Here is a 22111-nt window from a genome sequence, read left to right on the forward strand (position 1 = left end):
TAGTGTGGCCATGTATGTATATCTATATATATACCCATAGAGAGAGAGATAAAAATGAAGATTTGCCATGCTGTCTTACCAACAGGTTCTCTGTCACATGAATCACTGACAAAACTTGGTTTTCATTGTAGATCAAAGACCAAGCTCACCAATCCGACATCAGGGAAGGAATGACGAGCTTGAGCGTGATGAAAGAAGAGAGGAACGAAGAGTAGACAGAGTGGATGATAGAAGAGATGAGAGGCCCAGAGAGAGAGACCGGGAGCGCGAGCGGGAGCGCGAGCGGGAGAGGGAGCGGGAAAGGGAGCGGGAGCGGGAGAGAGAGAGGGAGCGGGAGCGGGAACGCGAGCGGGAGCGGGAGCGCGAGAAAGAAAGAGAACTAGAAAGAGAGCGGGCCCGGGAAAGGGAGAGAGAGCGAGAAAAAGAGAGAGACCGGGAGAGAGAGAGAGATCGGGACCATGAACAGAGGGAGAGAGAGAGGGAAAGGGAGCGGGAGAGGGAGAAGGAGCAGCGGGAGCGCGAGCGAGAGCGAGAAGAAAGGGAGAGGGAGCGGGAGCGGGAGAGAGAGCGAGAGAGAGAACGGGAGCGAGAACGAGAACGAGCGAGGGAGCGGGACAAAGAGCGAGAGCGGCAACGGGAATGGGAAGAAAAGGACAAAGGGCGCGATGACCGCCGCGAGAAGCGAGACGAGGTCCGAGAAGACAGGAATCCGAGAGATGGGCACGAGGAGAGAAAATCAAAGTAAAAACCAGGATGACAAATCCATTTCCAAAGTTCTATTTCATTTAATGCCGTACAGCATGCACCTTAATTTGCTGTTACTTTTTTGGCCATTTTCGCCAATTGCATGCATTTCAATTTTAAGAAATTTTAGTTAAAACATTAAGTGTTTAAAATCTTTTGAATTACCTATGGGAAAATAACAGATTCCCCCCCCCCCATTCTCCTCCTCGTTTATCCAGGGGAGGGTATTATTATTATAAGGCCACTTTGGGAGCACAGTGGCTTACTCCACTTGTGCAGAGTTTTTTCTAAGAGGAAGTCAGTATAGAAGCGCTAGAATCAGCCACGTTGAAAAAGGGTGCAGTGAGGCTGGTAAACCTGTTGTGCAGTCCCTGTGGCAGGCTCCAGGAAGCCCTTGCACCCTTAGACCTGAGGGAGCGCCCTGCGCCCTGAGTGGCTGCATATGGAGCCTCAGAGTTGTCCCACCACCTCTGGGGCCACCTCCACAGGGCTGCTGGCCTTCAGAAAGGAACTCTCAAGGAGATAGGGCTGTGACCATAGTTTATAGTTTCTATAAACATGATGAGTCAAAATAATCTAGTCATAAGGGAAATAACCCTGCAATTACCCAAAACTAAACCCAAACCCAGTGCCAGTGAGTCAATTCCTCCTATTCACAGTGACCGTATAGGACAGAATAGAGCTGTTTCTGAGGCTATACGTCTTTATGGGAAACAGACAGCTGCTTCTTGCTCCCAAGGAACTTCTGGCAGGTGAGAACTCCCAACCCTATGCTTAATGCACTCTACTGTCACGGATCCTTAGAAGTATCCAAGAGATCCAATACAGTACTACTGAATTACAATTCAAAGAATAAGTATCATGAAAATTTGAACTGTTTTATTTGTCATCAAGGATGTGATCTATTTTGAAAAAGGTAACCGATGTTTATAGTGTTTCCATAACATGCTTGGCATTGGACTTCGGAAATTACTGGTTTTTTTCCCTTCGCTTTAATTTCCCCCCATTTTCACATGAAAAATACAGGTTCTGGTGAGTTCGAGGACCTTACCTAAAGTTGAATGGCTATAAGTTGTACACATTTGTTTGATCTTAAAGTCAATACTAGGTTTTCCCATTTTGTTGCACATAGGCATTTTTGTATCATAATATGAAATTGATAAATATATTGAGATACATTAATATATTTATTCCACTGTTAGATATCACCACTTTATAGTATTTAAATCTGACAGTTTTCCGTGGAAGTGATTCTATACATATAAAAGAGCAAAAGGAAATACTTGCATCCAAAGTCTGTTATGTCCTTTGCAAATCAAAGAACTTTATTGAAGATAGAAGAAACACTGTATTTTTAGCATACTGTCGCTGACAGCATTGCTGTCCTAGAACTACATACTCTAATTATGGCGGAAGGACTAGCAGAACATGAAGTAAGAAGTCTCCTTCCCCCTTGGGCTGTTGTAAACCGCACTTGTGTATCCACTGTAGGAAGCGCTACAGAAATGAAGGGAGCCCCAGCCCTCGCCCGTCACCAAAGCGCCGACGTGAACATTCTCCTGACAGCGATGCCTACAACAGTGGAGATGAGAAGAGTAAGCACACTCCAGCTCCGTACTTTCTCTGTCTCTGTAGTCACTTTGATTTTTAACCGCGAACTTAAAAGCTGATCCATGGAGACAGTTAAATATTTGTCCTCTGCTGACTCTTCTTGTGTCACTAAAATATCTGTGTTAGAAATACACAGTTATTGTAGCACATGGCACTCTCATTTTTAAAATCATTTTATTGGGGCTCATACAACTCATCATAATCTATATATACATCAATTGTAAAAAAGCACACTTGTACATTTGTTACCCGCATCATTCTCAAAACATTTGCTCTCCGCGTAAGCCTCTGGCATCAGCTCCTCATTTCTCCCCCTCCCTCCCCTCTCCCCACTCCCTCATGAGCCCTTGATAATTTATATATTATTATTTTGTCATATCGTACACGGTCCGACGTCTCCCTTCACCCACTTTTCAGTTGTCCATCCCCCAGAGAGGAGGTTATATGTAGAGCCTTGTAAATAGGTTCCCCCTTTCTACTCTACCCTCCCTCGACCCTCCCAGTATCACTACTCTCACCACTGGTGCTGAAGGGATCATCTGCCCTGGATTCCCTGTGTTTCCAGTTGCTATCTGTACCAGTGTGGATCCTCTGTCTAGCTGGATTTGTAAGGTAAAGGTCATGATAGTGGGGGGGGGGGGGGGCGGCAAGGAAGCATTTAGGAACTAGAAGAAAGTAATGTTTCATCGTTGCTACACTGCACCCTGACTAGCTCGTCTCCTCCCCGCGACCCTTCCGTAAAGGGATGTCCAGTTGCCTACAGATGGGCTTTAGGTCCCCACTCCACACTCCTCCTCATTCATAATGATATGATTTTTTGTTCTTTGATGCCTGATACCTCATCCCTTAGCCACTTCGTATCGCACAGGCTGGTGTGCTTCTTCCATGTGGGCTTTGTTGCTTCTCAGTTAGATGGCCGCTTGTTTACCTTCAAGCCTTTAGGACCCCAGATGCTATATCTTTTGATAGCCAGGCACCATCAGCTTTCTTCAACATTTGCTTATTCACCCATTTTTCTTCAGCGATCGTGTCTGAGAAATGAGCATCATGGAATGCCTGTTTAATAGAAAAAAAGTGTTCTTGCATTGAGGGAGTACTTGAGTTAAGGCCCAATGTCAATCTGCTACCTTCATACTAAACCTATAAATATATGCACATAGATCTATTTCCCCATCAACATATATAAATATATCTACATATGTACATACCTTTATTTAGACCTCTAGAAATGCCCTTTGCCTCCTAGCTCTTTCTTCTCTTTCCTTTTACTTTCCTCTTGGCCCACTATCATGCTCAGCCTTCATTTGGGTTTCAGTAATTCCTCTCTGTTACATTGCCCTTGATCACGCCCTGCTAGGCCTCCTACACCCTTCTCACCACCAATTTGGATCACTTGTTTCCTTGTCGGTGTGTTTGTTAACATCACTTCCTTTCCCCCACCTCCCTCTCTCCCATGTTCCCCTAGAATTGTCAGTCCCGTTTTTTTTCTCCTCCAAATTGTTTATCCAGACTATCTTATTTAGACAGACCTGCGGACATAGTAACATGCACAAAAATGAAACAGAGTAAAACCAAGCAACAAACGAAAACAAAACAACAACAAAAAGCCAATGACAAAGCAAATCAACAACCAAATAAGGAAAGCTTGTAGTTAGCTCAAGGTCTGTTTGTTGGGGCACTGCCAATTTTTACTACTCATGCAAAGTCACCGATATTTTTAATATTGACTGAAATTAGTGCCATTTAAAAAATTAAAAATGCGAACTTGGTTTATTACTATGTAGAGTCACTGTGCATTGTTTGCTGATAAATGTGATTACTTTTCTCTTTTTTGTAGATGAAAAACACAGACTCTTGAGCCAAGTTGTACGGCCTCAAGATTCTCGTTCTCTCAGCCCCTCACACCTCCTAGAAGACAGGCAGGGTAGATGGAAAGAGGAGGACCGTAAGCCAGAAAGAAAAGAGAGTTCGCGGCGCTACGAGGAGCCAGAACTCAAAGAGAAATTTTCTTCTGTCAATAAGCAGAGAGAGCTGGCAGAAATCATGGAGAGTTCAAGAACACGTGCCCAAGACATTCTTGGGCACCACCAGTCCTCTGATCGAGATGTTTCTGATCGGAGTCATGAAGAAAACAAGAGAAGGGTGAAAATTCAGAAGAAGCCCATTAAGAAAAAGAAAGAGGAGGATGTTGGAATAGAGAGGACTCATGCAGAGACAACATCTGAAGATAGCCAAGTATTTTCACCCAAAAAAGGGCAGAAGAAGAAAAGTGTTGACAAAAAACGTAAACGATCCAAAGGTGACTCTGATATTTCTGATGAAGAAGCAATTCAGCAAAGTAAGAAGAAGAAAGGGCCCCGGACTCCCCCTGTTCTGGCTCAGGGAGACTTGGTAGGGATTTCCCGTAATAAGGACGGCGCAGTCGAAGAGCCTCAGAAAAAAGAAGACACAGCATTCAGTGACTGGTCCGATGAAGACGTGCCCGACCGCACAGAGGCGGCAGAGTCGGAGCTCACGGCCGGCACTGCTGTGCCTGTCCTCTCTTCCACTCCTCTGTCCTCTCTCCTTCCTCCTCCTCCTCCTCTGACTACCCCCACTAACAGTACTACCGCTGCCACCACTCTGCTCACATGCACCACCTCCCTTTCCACTGCTGCCCCCAGTGAAGAGACGCACAGAAAATGCCACAGAGCGCGGGTGGAGAAAGGAGCGTCCCCGCATGTAGGTACAGAAGATGCCCCGCACCGCAAGCCGCTGGATCAAAAGAGGAGCAGCAGCCTCGGGAGCAACCGGAGTAATCGTAGTCACACGTCTGGCCGTCTCCGCTCCCCATCCACGGACTCGGCCCATCGAAGTGGGGACGACCAGAGTGGCCGGAAGAGAGCGCTGCATGGTAGCTCCAGAGATAGGGAGAAAACCAAGAGCCTCGAAATCACCGGAGAGAGGAGATCCAGGATTGATCAGTTGAAGCGTGGGGAACCCAGTCGAAGTACTTCTTCAGGTAATAAAATTGAGCTTTGTTATAGCCAGGGTTTCTTATGTTAGTGTATTGCTAAGCTAATTCTAAATTGGTTGCTTTATGTGCTGTCTTAAATTTGATAGAACTTAGAAGAACACCTAAGTGTCTCATCAAAATACTGTCTACCTCATCATTTGTGATAGCTATGTGTTACACGGTTGCCTCAAGCACGGAATTAATGACTGTGAAGCCATTGCCCCATAGGAAGCACAGGAATAACTCCCTGTGAGCCTCTGTCGCAGCCATCAAGACGTAGCCTTGATCTATGCGTGTTCCTTTATAAAGGCGCCCTGTGTATGGTGTTTTTTAACATCATAGAGCACTAGCCAGGAGGAACGAACATCTCCCGGGCCGGGCCCACGTGCTGTCAATGTGAGCCTCACCGTGCGTCTAGTCACGGCACTTCTTTTCTGAACCACTTGTCATCTCATGATCCCACAAATGCAGCTGCTGCTTCCTCCCTCCCATCATGCACCACACAGGTTACCTTATTTGATTCTCTTCTTGGCTTTAACACACAGAGTTTAGCCCAGAATTCCGGAGTCCAAACCCTGGGTGCTCATTTTGGAGGCATGCTTCCTCTGTCAGTATGGGGAAGATCCTTGCTGTTTGCTGAGCTTCATGCGGTACGGCATCGCTCTCCCCCACGGCTGCCTCTGTCGATGTTCTTTAGCACTCCAAAGCAGCCCTACGAGTAGATTGGCGACTCTCCGCTTTATCTAGATGCATGCCATTATTGATTCCTTAACAGCACTAGAACCCCTGCTTCAACAAAACCAACACACGTTTTCTCTGCAAGGTACACACAGCCTTCCGCACTCAACAGCCCCAGACAACGCTTTAACATTGTGCTTGGCGGCCATCCTAAATGGCGAAATCACCAACAAAATACGCAAAACTGTGACAGGCATGGCACTAAATAGATTATAGAAAGGACGCTAGTTTACGTACAGTATGGGAAGGCAGCACTTCGCTTTTCCACCTCTGGGAATATGTGTGTTGGGCAACACTCCACACTACTAGTGACTAAAAGCACCATGACTATTGATTCTGGTGTCTCAGGTAGGTGACTTCTCAGCTGTGGAGTCCACAAATAACAAGTGATAGTGTCACCTGTAGCTACATTAATACTAACATTATAAAAGAGATGCACTCAGTGATGCCAGGTTTTAAATTTTATTAGTACATAATCCAGATATCAGCCCATCCTATAGTTCGGTCATATCAAGCGTTGTACAATATCTACCACCATCCGTTTCAAAACATTTTCTTCCTTCTTGTCCTCCTTGCTATCCCCATTACTCTTCCTACTTCCCCAGCTGCACCCACCAGGAACCCTCCATCTAGGCATTGTTTCTAAACACAGAAGAATGCATAACAGAGTTATGAAGGAAGGCTGACAACAACAACAAATACAACAGAGCTAAACCCCAGTCTGGAAAACAAAACCACAAAATGCTAAAACCCCTATCAAGGTCCTGGTGTCGAGTTTCAGCCAGCTGGGAGCCTACTGAGACACATTATTAACTCTTCATGACACGAGATGGAGTCATGGAGGAAAGGGAGAGGTACCTCCCAAGCTTCTCTACTCAGTGGTTTCTGTATGCACACCAAAAGAGAAAGTTTATCAAAGTTCAAATGCGGGGCCTACTCTAAGGTACAATGACTTCAGACTCAGTATGTTCTCATTTTTTTAAAACATTTTATTAGGGGCTCATACAACTCCTATCACAATCCATACATATACATACATCAATTGTATAAAGCACATCTGTACAGTCTTTGCCCTAATCATTCTCAAAGCATTTGCTCTCCACTTAGCCCTTTGCATCAGGTCCTCTTTTTTCCCCTCCCTCCCCGCTACCCCCTTCAGTATGTTTTCATGATGCATAATTAGCAAACATTCTCACACTCGGGCACATTCTGACTGAGGGATTCCTTCTGTCTCCGTATCTCTCAAACTCTAGCACATGCTGTTTGCGCTAAGAAATCTCCTTGTCACTTAACGTTGGCACCAGGTTCCTGGAACATGCAAACAGTCACGCACTCAGGGTTGACTAAGAGTCTTTGCACCCAAGCAGCCCTCCCAGTGGGCGCAGGGCAGTGTTTCCCTATGTCCAAGGGTGTCCGATAGGAGATCAAATGATAAGGTTTTAACCCTTCAAGTCAGATTTCTGATTTTGATCTGCTGTAATCCTGTCTACACACTCTGTCTGATAACCAGGCTAATCCCGTCCTTCGGTTATGTATGGTTAGAGGGAAATCACTGAAGACTTGCTCCACGTGTAGGTTCTGCAAATGTATTTTGAGCTTTCACTGCCCTCCAGAGCCTTCTGCACACCAATTTCAGGTCTCGTACCATTCTCCTCCCACCCTCATGAATCCTTGATCAATTCTATATCGTTATTATTATTTTCATATCTTACACTATCCATTGTCTCCCTTCACCCACATTTCTGTTATTCGTCCCCTTCGGGGTAGGGGGGCCTATATATCCAATTTTGTGATGGGTGTCTCCTTTCTCACCCTTTCCCCTCCCTGACCATCCCCTTACCCTCATGATAACGCTGCTCCCACTAGTATTCCTGAGGGGTTGATCTTCCCTGAATACCATGTCTCGAGAGCTCGTATCTAGACCAATGTGTGTTCTCCAGTGTAGCCAGATTCATAAGGTAGAACTGGGCCATGGTACTGTGGGGGGAGGAAGTATTCAAGAACTAGAGGAATGTTTCACGGTATATTTAATGTTCCTGGATATTATAAATAGTGTTCCCTCTACTGCTAGCCTAAATGTTGACAGTTTCAAACCACCCAGGCATACTGCAGAAGAAAGACCTGGCCACCCACTTTGGTAAAGATTGTATTTAAGAAACTCTCAGGAGCAGAATCAACTCAATGAGAATATGTGTATTTTTAATAGTACGTTTTGAAACCCAAAAGTGAATCCTCCCCCTTTGTTGTTCGTTTCAAAGATTGCTTTGGTTGCTTGACCCCCTTGCCGTTACATAGAGAACAGTTAGTAACATTATCAGTTCGGTTAATGCCTACCCAATTATGTACTTATTTCTTTTTAAAGTTATTTCTGGTTATATGTAGAAATAAGTCAGAAAATATGGGTAGCACTTTAATTGCAAGAGATTAAATTATTCTTAACATGAACTATTTGGACAGCTGAGAATATATACAGAAAAAGTAAAATTTTAAAAGCCAAAATAATAATAAAATAAAAGCCATAGAAAGAAAGTTTACCTCTGTTTTATCAAGTATTAATCTTTGTATGTGGTACGTTCATTTTAGATCGCCAGGATTCAAGAAGCCATAGTTCAAGAAGAAGTTCTCCTGAGTCCGATCGACAAGTCCATTCAAGATCCGGGTCATTCGATAGCAGAGATAGGCTTCAAGAACGTGATCGATATGAGCATGACAGAGACCGGGAGAGAGAGAGGAGGGATACAAGGCAAAGAGAATGGGACCGAGAGGCCGACAAGGATTGGGCACGGAACAGGGACCGAGACAGATTGCGAGAACGAGAGAGAGAGCGAGACAAAAGGAGAGAGTTGGACAGAGAGAGAGAGAGGCTGGTTCCAGATGCTACTGAAAGAGAAAGGGACAGGGACAGGACCTTTGAGAGTGCTTCCCAGTCAGAATCTATAAAGCGCAGTGAAACCAAAGTGGAAGGTGAACACGAGCGGGACCTAGAGGTCCCTGTCCGCGAGCCTGTCGGTTTCAGTAAAGAGAGGGCAGAGAGAGACCTGGGGTCTGCTCAAGCATTTGAAGATAGCAGCAAAGCGGAGCGGACAGAGAGTGTGGAAGGTGAGTACCGCTTCCTCGGGCTGGTTTCACGGCTCCGGTCCTCTTCGCGGAACACGGCAGTTCTTCCACAGCCGCAGCCGTCCTGGCAGTGCTTGATGTCCCAGTTAGAGACTTTAGTTGTGGCGCCTCACGTTTTCACCTCCATTTTGAGTGTAAGTAACATCGACTCATTAGCCTTGGTATTCGTGGAGGCACAACCTTGGTGTATAGTTGAAGATAAGTGACGTAACTGCTACAGTCCTGATACAGGCTCTCTGTGAGTTGGAATGAATGCACAGAGCATAATTGTTGTAGGTAGCGCCTCTTCACTGGTCGGGGTCCATCAACCTGAAAATATAAAATATATCATACGCTATTTGTGACTACAGAAATTTATGTGTTGAAAAGATTTCATTCACTTAAAATAGGAAAATGAGCTGTATGAACTTGAGAATTTAAAGCCCCTACTATCTGTGTTTATGAGGGTGTGAGTAAAAATGGTGAACTTGGAAAGTGGTATTGGAGATGGTATGCTCGTGTTGTTGCCTACCCTTGAGTTGATTCTGATTCATGGCCAGCCCGTGTTTGCCAAGCAGAACAACTCCATAGACCTTTCAGAAGCAGATTGCCAGGACTGTCTGTCGAAACCCTTTTTAACTGTCACTAACCATTTAACTACTTGCGCTACCGAGATGTTAGAGACATGATGTGCCAAAAGTACCGTGAACCGCCAAAAGGACAAACGAATCTGTCTTGGAAGAAGTATGACCAGAGTGCTATTTAGAGACAAGGAAGATGAGATTTCATCTTCACATACTTTGGGCGTGTTATCAGGAGAGACCAGGCCCAAGAAGAGGACATCGTGCTTAACTTAATAAAGTAGAGGGACAGTGAAAAAGAGGAGGTCCCTCAATGAGGTGGATGGACACAGTGGCTACAATGATCTCCTGCATAGGAGCAACAGTGAGGATGGCACAGGACTGGGCAGTGTTTTGAGCCATTGTGCATAGGGTCGCTGTGAGCCAGAACCAGCACAATGGCACCTAACCACAACAGATGTTACAGAGCAGCGGTGCTCCGCCTTCCTCGTGCCGCGACCCTTTAATCCAGTTCCTCATGCTGTGCTGACCCCACCCATGAAATTATTTGCGTTGCTACTTCATAACTGTAATTTTGCTACTGTTATGAATTGGGCGACCCCTGTGAAAGGGTCATTTGACACACACACCCCCCAAAGGGGTCACGACCCAGAGGTTGAGAACCTCTGTTATAGAGAGATTACTGTAGAATTTGATAGAATAGAAAATCATTAGAGTGATGAAAAGACGCCTCATAGTTTCTTATATCTTATTTGCTGTCAATGTATACCTGCGGCGGTTCATAAAGTCCTCACTGGTCGTCCTTCTGGGAGTGTGAGGAGATGGCCTAGGCAGGCGCATGTCTTGCCTCCTCTCCTCTGGCTACCCTAGTGCGAAGACTTGAGCTTCACATCTGCTCGAGTAGGATTCCTGGGCGGCCGAGGTCGGACACCCAGCCCTCCAGCCTCCAAAATTCCTCACCCTGCTCTAAAACTACCCTTCTCCCATGATATGCTACTTGCGGCGGCTACGCAGAACTCAGGCAGTACTCGTGATTTTAGGAGTGTATGAGGGACGTTAACAGATAGCACAGTCAAGATCAGGAAACCTTAAAGATACAGGCCTTTTATCTGCAATAATGCCTCGTCTCAGCAAGCACATCTCTCTGGTCTGCAGCCTCTCAACTGCATGACTTGTTGGCCTCTGCCCTGCTAGGACAAGTGTTAGCAAGTTCATTTACCACAGTTCAGTATCCAGAGGGCCCTCCACTGCGCAGTCCGAAGCACTCAGCTGTACTTGTTCTGGAAACCCACCACTCGGTCTCATGCTCCTGCACAGCTGCTCTGACCTCTCTCATGGTCTCAGTGTGGCAGCCTCTGCTTCCTAGACCATTAAACCAGGGATCGAATGACCCTTTCACAGGGTCACCCGATTCATAACAGTAGCAAAATTACAGTGATGAAATAGCAATGAAAATAATTGTATGGTTTGGGGGGTCACCCCAACAAAAGGAACTGTCTGTATCAAAGGGTCGTGGCCTTAGGAAGGTTGAGACGCACTGCTCCATTCACCCTTCTGAGAAGGCTTACATTTTATGACTCCCATTCATACCCAGCAGAATAGTCGATACATCAGTCCCCCAGTTAGAGTCCTTATTTACATGTTCCCATCTAGTTATTTGATGGGGGTTACAAAGGCTGTGACTAGAAGAGCCCACACCAAGATAGGAAATTCCTTCCTAAAAAGAATAATTTCATATCCCTGTAGAAGGAAATTACCAAGTCTTAGTCTGGAAGCTCTGCTGGAACCTGCCCACCATCTGTGATGACAGTGGTATTTGAATAACGATGACATAACTTGATCAGCATCAACAGTCCCCCACCCAGCATAGTATGACAAACTGAATGAAGAACACATCTGTCTTGGGAGAAGTACAGCCAGAATACTCTCTAAAATGAGATTGTGAGACTTCAACTCAGGTGTTTTGGACGTGTTGTCAATGGCTACCCTTCCCTTGAGAAGGACATTATGCTAGGTAAAGTGGAGGGGCAGCAAAAAAGAGGGAGCCCGTTGAGATGGACTGATGCAAAGACTTCAACAATGGACTTAAATGTAATGGTGGTGAGATTGATGCAAGAGATGATGCGTCTAAATGAGATGATGCCCACTTCTTAGCATCTGGTGCTGGCGAAGAGAAGGATGCGAGCCAATCAGTGATGGTGAGGTAGCTGAGAGTCTGGCAGTTGATGTGAAGAAGGATCAGAAAAGCCCAGCAGTTACTTGCAGAGGCAGTTGAATGAAAGGTTATTTGATTCTGTTATGCGTGCAGTTGCTATGAGTTGGAACAACATCTAACAACAACAACAAACATATACCCGTCAAAGAGACTTTTCATTATCAAAAGTAGTCTTATAGACTCCTTAAAGGTAGAAGTATTAAACATATTTAAATTCACAACTAACTCACCAGGAGACAAAGTTGGCAAAGTAATAAAGTAGAATGTGTACCTCTAGAACTACAGATATTTTGAATTAGTATTACAAGATTCTTCTGAATATTCAGTATTTAAGGGGAAATGCTGGTATAGGTAAGAGAAACTGGGTGATAAATTTTGTTTGTTTAGTTAATACGTTTATTTAGTCTAAGAAGTTACTGTCACCGTTTGAAATTAGATTTTTCTAGATTTAAGGTTTTATTTGCAAAAATTGATACAACATATAGTAAACACTATGTTAATGGTAGCTTTTACTTTCTCACATTTTAATTATAGTCCTTTTACACCCTCTGCTGTTGCTGTCCATGTATCAAAACCAAACTGAATAAATAAAATTTTATCTTTTCCGTTTCCTTTTGTATTAAATGTTTCAGTAGTAAAATTGTTTGCTGATAATAACATGGTTTTCAGAGTGCATAGCCCTGGCCTCAGGATATCTGAAACATCTATTCACATAGAAGCTCTTCGTGACATGAGATTACTGTTTTCTGTTTAGCAGGCGATGAGGAGTCCAGGTTAGATGATGCCCACTCGTTAGGATCTGGTGCTGGGGAAGGATACGAGCCAATCAGTGATGATGAGCTAGATGAGATTCTGGCGGGCGATGCTGAGAAGAGGGATGATCAACAGGATGACGAGAAGATGCCAGGTAGTCATTTGCAGAAGTGGTTGGATTTAAGGTTATTTGATTTATTGTAAGGCCATTAGAATCACCCATAGTGTATTTTAATTAATTTTGCAAGCCCAACAAAATGCAAATCACTGTCCACATCAGGGAATGTCAATAAGGTTGTGGAAAATCATTATCTTTTAATTCCATTTTCACGAGCCTTTTGAAGCTCCTCATAAAGCCTTTCCATTTTTAACTCAGAGAAAGTCAACATTGCCTATGAATTAGAAAGCCTCATTTAAAATAGTGAAATTCCAACATTCCCTTACCAGAATTTAAGATTCACATTACTTGACCTGGAATCTTTTCAGATGTATCAGTTTTCTGAATTCAATAATTATTCTTTTGATTTCGAGTACTTCTGCCTTGTCAGACAGTTCACTCAGGCAGCACCACCAGAAGCAGCGCTCCTGGACGGTCTCGTTGAATGGTCGCAGTTAGACTGCTTGCTCCTAACATGTGTTAGTCATCGTTAGTAAGGGTCTGTACTGTGTTTGAGTTTTTAAAACACTAACTTTTTATTTTGATTTAATTAGCACCTAAATTCATAATTTTTTTCCATTCATGCAGAAGAGATACATGATCATTAGGTTTGTTATTATCTCATATTAGTTATTGGAACTTTGTTTTGCTAGATTTCTTAATTCGTTCTTAAGAAATAGATTATTTGCCCTTAATGTTAATAAAAGGATTATCTGAGCCTTTAAGGAATTTGATAATGAAGTATTTGTTTTTAAAAAGTGAAATGTGTGTGTGTGTGTGCATATGCACAAACATGCATACAAATATATTCCTAGATTTAACCTTCAAGACTTCTGGGGCCAAGTTTCAAAATCATCTGACTAAATCTTAGTAGAAGATTGTTTCTTTCTTGTGAGCTCCCCCTTGCAATGAAAATGAGTTGCATGTGAGCTAAGATTTGTTTATTTCCTTCTTTCTGTACTGGTCCCTTTGTGTGAGCTGGGGCAGGAGGGTGCTGCTCATTTGCAAGGGCCCTTACTAGAATATTTATCATTTAATTCTCAATCTAACTATCTATGGAAAGGTGTTCAATTTAAAACCATGACATTTTGGTTTAAAGTACTTTTTATTTAATGCTTTCTGTATTTTGTCTTGCTTTATTTTTCTTTATAGGAAATGAAAATACAGTATCATAATATTGTTTTAAAATCTATCCTTTAACTGTTTACAGACCCACTGGATGTGATAGATGTGGATTGGTCTGGCCTTATGCCAAAGCACCCAAAAGAACCCCGAGAGCCGGGTGCTGCACTGTTAAAGTTCACGCCTGGAGCTGTCATGCTCAGAGTTGGGATCTCAAAAAAGTTAGCAGGTCCTGAACTTTTCACCAAAGTCAAAGACACATGCCAGAGAGTTTTAGAAAAGCCCAAAGGTAATTCCATTTCACTTTGTAGATAATGTATGCTGTAGCTATTAGTATGGGTTTAAAAAGGATCCCACTGTGTTTTAGACAGCATTTACAATATAGAAACTGCGGGTGTGTGTGTGTGGGTGTGCGCGCACGCGCACGCATGCACACATATGAAATAATTTGTGGTCATTATTTAATCCCCATCTTCAAAAATAGTTTTAAAAACTCATTTTGAGGGGGGGAGCCAACAAATTCCGGAACATGGGAACAAGAGATCTAAAATTGATGGCGAGGTGGGCGTAGAATGCCTAGTGGGGTTTGGTCAATGCATCGTAGCCTAGAGAAAGTACTGAGAGCCAAGTGAAGGTCAAACATGGTAGTGGGACAGGAGGAAAGTAAAAAGAAATAGAGGAAAGAATTAGGAGGCAAAAGACATTTATAGAGGTGTAAATGCAGGCATGTACATATGTAAATGTATTAATATATAACAATAGGGATATAGGTCTATGTACATGTATTTAAATGTTAACTGTTAAGGTAGCAGACAGGCATTGGGTCTCTACTCAAGTCCTCCATCAACACAAGAACACTTTGTTCTAATAACCTGGCATTCTCTGATGCTCACCTTCCTGACACGATTGCTGAAGGCAAAATGGGTGTGTAAGCAAATGTGGTGAAGAAAGCTGATGGTGCCCAGCTATTAAAAGATATGGCGTCTGGGGTCTTAAAAACTTGAAGTTAAGCAAGCAGTCATCTAGCAGGGAAACAACAATGTCCACATGGAAGAAACACACCAGCCCGTGTGATCGTAAGGTGGGAACAGGATCAGGTATCAGGCATCAGAAGACCTGAAACAAATATATTGATGCAAATGATGGGGATCAGAATGGAGACGTAAAATCCATTTGTAGACATTGGATATTCCCTTACAGAAGGGTCACAAGGAAGGGATGAGCCAGCCAGGGCACAGTGTAGCACCAATGAAATATGCAACGTTCTTCGAGTTCTTTAATATTTTCCCCAACCCCCACTGTCATGACCCCAGTTCTACCTTACAAATCAGGCTAGACCAGAGCATGTACACTGGTACTGATAAGAGCTCTGGACACAGGGAATCCAGGACAGATAAAACCCCTCAGCAACAATAATGAGAGTAGCAATACCATGAGGATAGAGGGAAAATGTGGGGAGACGGGAGAAACGATGACCGACTATGATAATCAAGGTATAACACCCCCTCCCCCATGGGATGAACAACAGAAACGTGGGTGAAGGGAAATAGCAGATGGTGTAAGATATGAAAATAATGTATCAGGTTCACAAGGGTGGTGGGACGGGAGGGAGGGAGGTTTAAAAGAGGAGCTGATACCAAGGGCTCAAGCAGAAAGAAAATGTTTTGAAAAGGATGATGGTAACATGTACATAAGTATTTCATACAGTTGATGTATGGATTATTATAAGAGCCCCCAATAAAATGATTTATTAATAAAAAGTAACTTAAAACTTATTTTGAGAAAAAATTTAATTCACAAAATAGTTGTAAAAGGAGTGCAGTGAACTGTATCAAAATTCCTTTTTAACAGATGAGTACATTCAGATGTCAGCGTGCTTAGTTCTAGACCCAAAGCTAAATAAAGCCAGACCTAGAAAGCTAGCCAAGGTACTTTTCATATCTCAGTACATGAGGTGTCTGGGAATTTCCTCCCCAGAGAGATTGGCCCCAAACACAGCTGTGAAGGTTCTCCAGGGCCAGATGATCTGAATTCCAGTTGGCGAGGCGGGGAGGGGGGTGTGACCACCTGCTTGTTAATAATATATATACTGTGGAAGGATTCCACTTCTACTTTATCTCCTTTACCGTGCCTGCCTTACGCTATTTGATAGGAAGGGGGAAGAATGGGTAATGAAGAAAAAAGTAATAGCATTGTTTAGCAATTTTATGTCATTTCCCTGGGAGTGTCTGGCAGGGGAGGTAGGTGCCAAGAAACTTAGTTGAAATTAAATTTTTTACTCCTTTGAAATTGCAAAAAAAATTTTCTTTAATGAACTCTATAAGTTAATCTGTACATCTTGTTTCACCTGTTAGCATAAGTAATAACATTCTTGGTTTTATTATAAACAGTATTAAACATTTTTATTAAATATAGTGGGGGCTTTTTAAAATTCATGGGAAAAGTAGAATTAATAGAGAGTACAATTAGCATAAGTATTTGAAGCCCCCTTATGTAAGTGATAACATGAATGCATAGTAACCTGAAAAATGAGCATAAATTTGAATTCTTGTCCTGGCTCTTCCCACGCTTTTGGTTGGCTCGTGTCCGCCAGCAAGGAACTTCTGTGTCTTACTTGCCTCTGTGAAAGGATACAGCACAGCCTCTGGGGCCTTCCTCCTACGCAGAACTGTTTGCTCCTCTCGCTTTTGTTAACCGCCCTGCAACTTAAAATTGAGGTTGATTTTGCTAGCTCTGCAACAGTGCTGGCCTTCTCTACTTATAACTTTACCTAAGAATGAAAATGCATCTGTGAAAGGCTTCTTTGTTCATCAATCATACTCCCCCCCCCTTTTTTTGCTATTGTCATAGCTTTGTTAGGAAAGTGACATATTATGCTGAATATAAATTTCCGAGGGAAAAATATTTTATTTACCTTACTGCTATATCCAGGGACTAGTTACCTATTTTCTGTAATTGTCCTGTTGTCTAGAATAGAGCCTAATATACAATAGGTATCGAGTAACGAAATATTGAAATAACAGATAGTACGGTTTTAAGTCTGAAACACAAAAGCAGTATCTTGTATATACTGAAATTAAAGTTGATCTTGTCTAGGTGTGCTAATTGCATTGTGGTGACATTCTTTTGAACTAAACTTCCCCAGTCATTTTTGGACTTTACTTTTATTTGGGCATTCGTTTTAAACCATTATGCCACTAAGACTCCTTTCACTTCCCCTCTCTTCTGTGTTTACAGAGTAATTTATAGCAAATCAGAGTCATATGTTTGAAGAAGGAGACTTGTTTCTTTTTAATAATCCTACCACAAGGGGACTTTAAAAGTTTGTGAGAAATTCTGTGATCTTTATTTTTCCACAAACTTTCTGAAGCCTCCACGTAGATACCGGGTATATGCTTTGCAGTTTGGAAACGTGAAATGAGTAATGTGTGCCTATTTGGATCCCTGGCTGCATCTATTCTGTTTTCGCTTCCTTTTGCCCCTTTTTAACCAGCGCCTTAGATTTGATAAATGCATGTTTTCTCTTTGGCTTGCGTGTTGCACTTGAACCTGAGTGGTCTCAATTCCCCACCTTGCCCTGGATTTGCTAATGGCAGTGTTATGAGAAGCTGCAGATTCTCTGCCCAAGACTTTGCCACACTGGACATTGCACTGGTGGTTTTTAAAGGCACAGTTATAAATAGTGTTTGAGCTGAATCTTGTTATCCAATACTGTTCCAGAATCCAGAACTTTAAGAAATAGTTGGTGTTAAGCACTGTACTGAATTCAAATCCACTGATACTGACCTCGATCTTTGCTTCTCGTACTCAGTGACCAGTGTCTGATTTTCTCTCTCAAGTCTTTCCTTCTACCTTTGACAAGGTAGCTATCAGGATACATATTTTGTTTAATAATAGCAACCTAATTCTGTGTTTCACTGCCCTTCACAGAGAACCTGTTGCCTTTAATAAGTTCTTTTCACTGATATTGCCAACTTTAATAAAGTGCTAGACTTTGTGGGATAGTCAGCTAAGTAGGTAGTAATGCTTTCTTTCCTATTTTAGGAAAACTTAATGCATGTTCGTTTTTATTGAAAGATGCAGACAGTCTTTTTGAACATGATTTGGGGGCTCTCAACATGGCGGCCTTACTACGGAAAGAAGAGCGAGCCAATCTTCTTAGCAATCTTGGACCGTGTTGTAAAGCATTATGCTTCAGACGAGATTCTGCGATTCGTAAGCAACTTGTTAGAAATGAAAAGGTACGGTTGTTTCTTTGGAAGAATGTAAAATGCTTATGCAGTGGTATGGGATGGTTCATTTTTTCATTTTATTGCTTTCAAGTAAGACTAAAATCTTACTACCTGTTTTTATGAGTTTGGTCTTTTTTTACTGTAAAAGGAAGAAAGACTTAAGCTATGTAAAAATGTAAATACTCTCTCTGAGCTTCTCACTTGCGGAAAGCTGTAAATAGCAAACATATTGTAAATTTATGTAAATTGAAGAAATTTGCCAGGCACAGAGTGAGGAGAATACGTATTGGAGTGATGTTTCTGAGAAGATGTGAAATTGGACAACTGGCAAATAACTGAATGGTGATTGTGCAAACATGTCCTTTAGGAGAAAAACGGGAATTGAATAGTTAAAAAAAACAGCAGCTCTGAAATGGAAAGAGATCTGACAATGCGAACCAGCCTGCTGTTGAGTGCCATTGAGTCGGGTCTGACGTCGCCGCCTCGCGACCCCCTGTAGCACAGTACCCAGTCCGTTGCCATCTTCCCCATTGTCCTTGCGTGTGAGCCCAGCGATGCAGCCACTGAGCCCGCTGGTGTACATGCTTCATGTTGGCCTACTGACCACAAGGTCAGCAGTTTGAAACCACCAGCCACTCCGCAGGAGGCTTGCTACTCCCGTAAAGATTTAGTCTTGGAACACCACATGGGCAATTGTGCCTTGTTCTATCAGGTCACTAATGAGCCAGAATTGACTGGATGGTAGTGAGCTCTTTGAGAGAGAAAACTTCGTAGACATTCTAAAATTAAGTAACTGTGGTGTTTATTAGGGAATAGAGTATGACAAAAGAGATTTGATGCTACAGGAATCCTGTACAGTTATAGGAGTACTGAATAAATTACATATCTTTGAAATAATTAAAATTCATTTCATATTTACTTTCATTTCTGCCCCTATGTAATCTTCCCTTGACAACTTGTTTCCATTTTTATTTGCTTTTATATGGGAAACCTGAGATTATTTCTGGATTGATAACATTACCAAAGAAAAAAGATACTTTATTAAAGAAAAATCCATTAGAGAGAAGACAATTTCTGTGAAAGAACAAGACGAGTTAGGGTTAAAGCAGGAACTGCTAGAAGGAACGGAAGACTTGCAAAGACATGTCTGCACTGCGTAATCCTCGCCAAGTCCTTGCTGGAGGAAAGCTGGTGGAAAATTACCTCTGGTAGAGTTGCTACAGTTACGCTCTCCTTTGAGCGTCTGTGTCCGTGTGCGGTAAAATCCTCCAGGCATTTACAGAAGAACTGACTACGATTCTGTGTAACGTCCGTAAAACCTGAACCAAGGGAATACTTCCCATCTTGTTTTACGAGACTACCGTTATTCTTCATCGAAAACCAGGCAGCGACAGCAGGAGAAGATGCCATTCAAGCACTGCCCGGGACACGCTGATAAAGTGCAACCTAACCCAGCGTTGAAAGGCTGTTTCTGTGTTTTTAAAGTCAGCCAACACAGTGTCCCTTACGGACAAGCCAGAGAAGAAGAAACATGATCGTGCAGTAAATGCCACTTAGCGTTCTTCACCATATGAGTTCTTAAACTGGGATTGTTTACAGTGAGCATCTGTGAAAGGCGATCCACAGCTAACATTTTACTGAATTGTAAACATTTGGATGTTTTTCCCCCACGAGTTTAGGGACCAGGCAAGAGGGCATGCTCCCTATCCCTATCCAGCACCGCAATGGTAGTTCTATCCAGTGCAGCAAGGCAAGGTAATTGAAAGAAAAGATTAGAAAGAAAGAAAACTGTACAGACATGCAGATATGAAGACAACATGATTATGTCAGAATTTGAAGGAGTTTACCAAAAAACACACACCCAAACTCCTGGAACTAATGAGTTTATAGCAAGATCAGAAGCTTAGCATATAAAACTCACATTTTTATATACTAGTAGTGAAACTTGGGAACTAAAACTTATAAAAATAATTATGAAACATATTGTTTATTCAGCAGTGCCCTTTACACTAACTGCTAAAATTATGTTACTCTAACAAAAACATGCAGGATCTTTATGCTGAAAACTATGAAACTCTGTCCTTTCTCTCAAAGATGTATTATCTTTAGAAATAAATAATACTCTGGTGGAAAAGTTTGAGCCAGACCTAAATATATGGAGAGACATAATGTGCTCGTGGATTGAAGATGCAGTTCTCTCCATAATCTCCTGGTGTGGTGAAATTCTACTGACATTCTCAGCCAGATTTTGTAGATAAAAAGTCTACATAGGAAGAGGAACAATTTTTAAGAAAGTGAGTGAAAGGATTCACACAGCTTTAGTTTAAGGCTTACTGTTATCGCGCAGTGGAGAGATTAGTGTCCAGAAGGACCCATACAAATTCGATGCTTTTGAAGATGCCAGTAAGTCAGAGGTTTGGGCAGTTGTTTTAAGTTGAACTTGTCACTTTGGGAAAACTGATCCTCACCAAATTTTAGCTTTGTAGTATTTGGAAGATTCTAACAGAATGAAAAGGTAAGCAGTGTTGGAGAAAATATTTGTAAGTCACGTGTTCAACAAATGGCGTGCATGCGCAATAAGAAAGGAATCTCAAATATGATCAGTAAGGAATCAGTTTTTAAATATGCAAAAGACTTGAGACATTTTACCAAAGGTGACATGTGAGTGGTTAAAAAGTGAATGACAAGACCTTCCATATCATTGGCTGCTCTCACTGCCATCCAGTCGTTGTGGACTCACGACTAGAGATTTCAAGATTGAAACTCTTTACAAGAGTAGAGAGAGAGCCTCGTCCTTCGCTCGAGCAGCGGGGTGCTTTACCCACTCACTACATCGGCCAGTGGGCAAATGCGAATTAAAACCAGAGTTATCTCTACCCACCCCCGTGTTACAGTAGCCAATCACAGACAACAAGGAGAACAGACAGTGTCGTGTAGATGATGCAGAGCAAGTAGCACTCGCATGCTACTGGTGATAATGCAAAATGGTAGCGCTGTTTTGGAAAACAGCTATGTACACGGTTCAGTGCACACTTACTTTGTGACCCAGCAGTTCCATTCCTAGACGTTTATTTTGAAAACTTAGGTCCCTATACCAGCTGTACATGAGTGCTTAGAGCAATTAGTTCATACTCCCCAAAAGCTGGTCGCAACCCTAGTGTTCTCCACCGGGTCTAATCCCTAAGCAAAGGCATTCTGCTGATGGAAAAAGGGTAAGTAAGAGAACTTTGCTGCTGGCATTCTAGTTCATACACGCACAGGTCAGTTCTCATACACATGTTCACATGTGTCTCTGCGATCAGTGGGTGGCTACAGACAAATTCTCTCGGCAATCAGCATGGCTTGGTCTGCTTAGGGTCCCTTAAAAGAACATCTGAGCCAAACTGGCTTCCAGGTGGATCCTCTGAGCCAGTTAAAACCAAGCTACAGAGATCAGCTCAGAAGGTTATGGTGGCTATTTTGGGGGCATAAATAAAGGACGCAGGGTGATCATGGGGGCTTATTATGAAGAAGTTTTAAGAAAATTGAAAACTGCATTGATGAGAAAAAGTCCAGGAAAGTTGTGCCACAGAATTTTTCCTGTGGTCATGACAGTGCACCCATTCGTTCTTGAAGAGTAAACAGGCCTGTGCTACGAGGATTTCCTGGGGAAATCGTACTCCTTCTGCCCTTGACAGCCTTAATGTTGCCCCTTGAGGCTTCTTTTTGTGTTCCCCAAACAAAATAACATTGACAAGGAACATAATTTGAGTTCTCGAGGCGACCCAAACCACTCTTCCGGCATGGAATTCCTGGCTAGTGCTGGTTTCCTTGAGGGGGTCCGAGAGGAAACCACTCTTCGAGCTCCATGGGCTTCGCTCTGTGGCG

The 22111-nt window shown here is 42.8% G+C and overlaps 1 protein-coding gene across 11 annotated transcripts in view; it reads left to right on the forward strand.

Moving 5' to 3' along the window:
* ZC3H13 (zinc finger CCCH-type containing 13) overlaps positions 1–22111 on the forward strand; it is a 92389-nt gene that overhangs the window by 66169 nt on the left and 4109 nt on the right. For 6 of the 11 annotated variants that reach the window (XM_075532988.1, XM_075532994.1, XM_075532989.1 and 3 more), the window contains 8 exons: positions 132–741; positions 1404–1496; positions 2236–2339; positions 4193–5356; positions 8672–9187; positions 12735–12887; positions 14101–14301; positions 18090–18253. In XM_075532988.1, the coding sequence (XP_075389103.1) occupies positions 132–741; positions 1404–1496; positions 2236–2339; positions 4193–5356; positions 8672–9187; positions 12735–12887; positions 14101–14301; positions 18090–18253 (3005 nt within the window). The remainder of the gene's footprint in view (positions 1–131; positions 742–1403; positions 1497–2235; positions 2340–4192; positions 5357–8671; positions 9188–12734; positions 12888–14100; positions 14302–18089; positions 18254–22111) is intronic. The other 5 variants (XM_075532997.1, XM_075532999.1, XM_075532996.1 and 2 more) reach the window with 3 other exon arrangements.

This window comes from Tenrec ecaudatus, chromosome 15 (assembly GCF_050624435.1).
Source record: "Tenrec ecaudatus isolate mTenEca1 chromosome 15, mTenEca1.hap1, whole genome shotgun sequence".
NCBI lineage: Eukaryota > Metazoa > Chordata > Mammalia > Afrosoricida > Tenrecidae > Tenrec > Tenrec ecaudatus.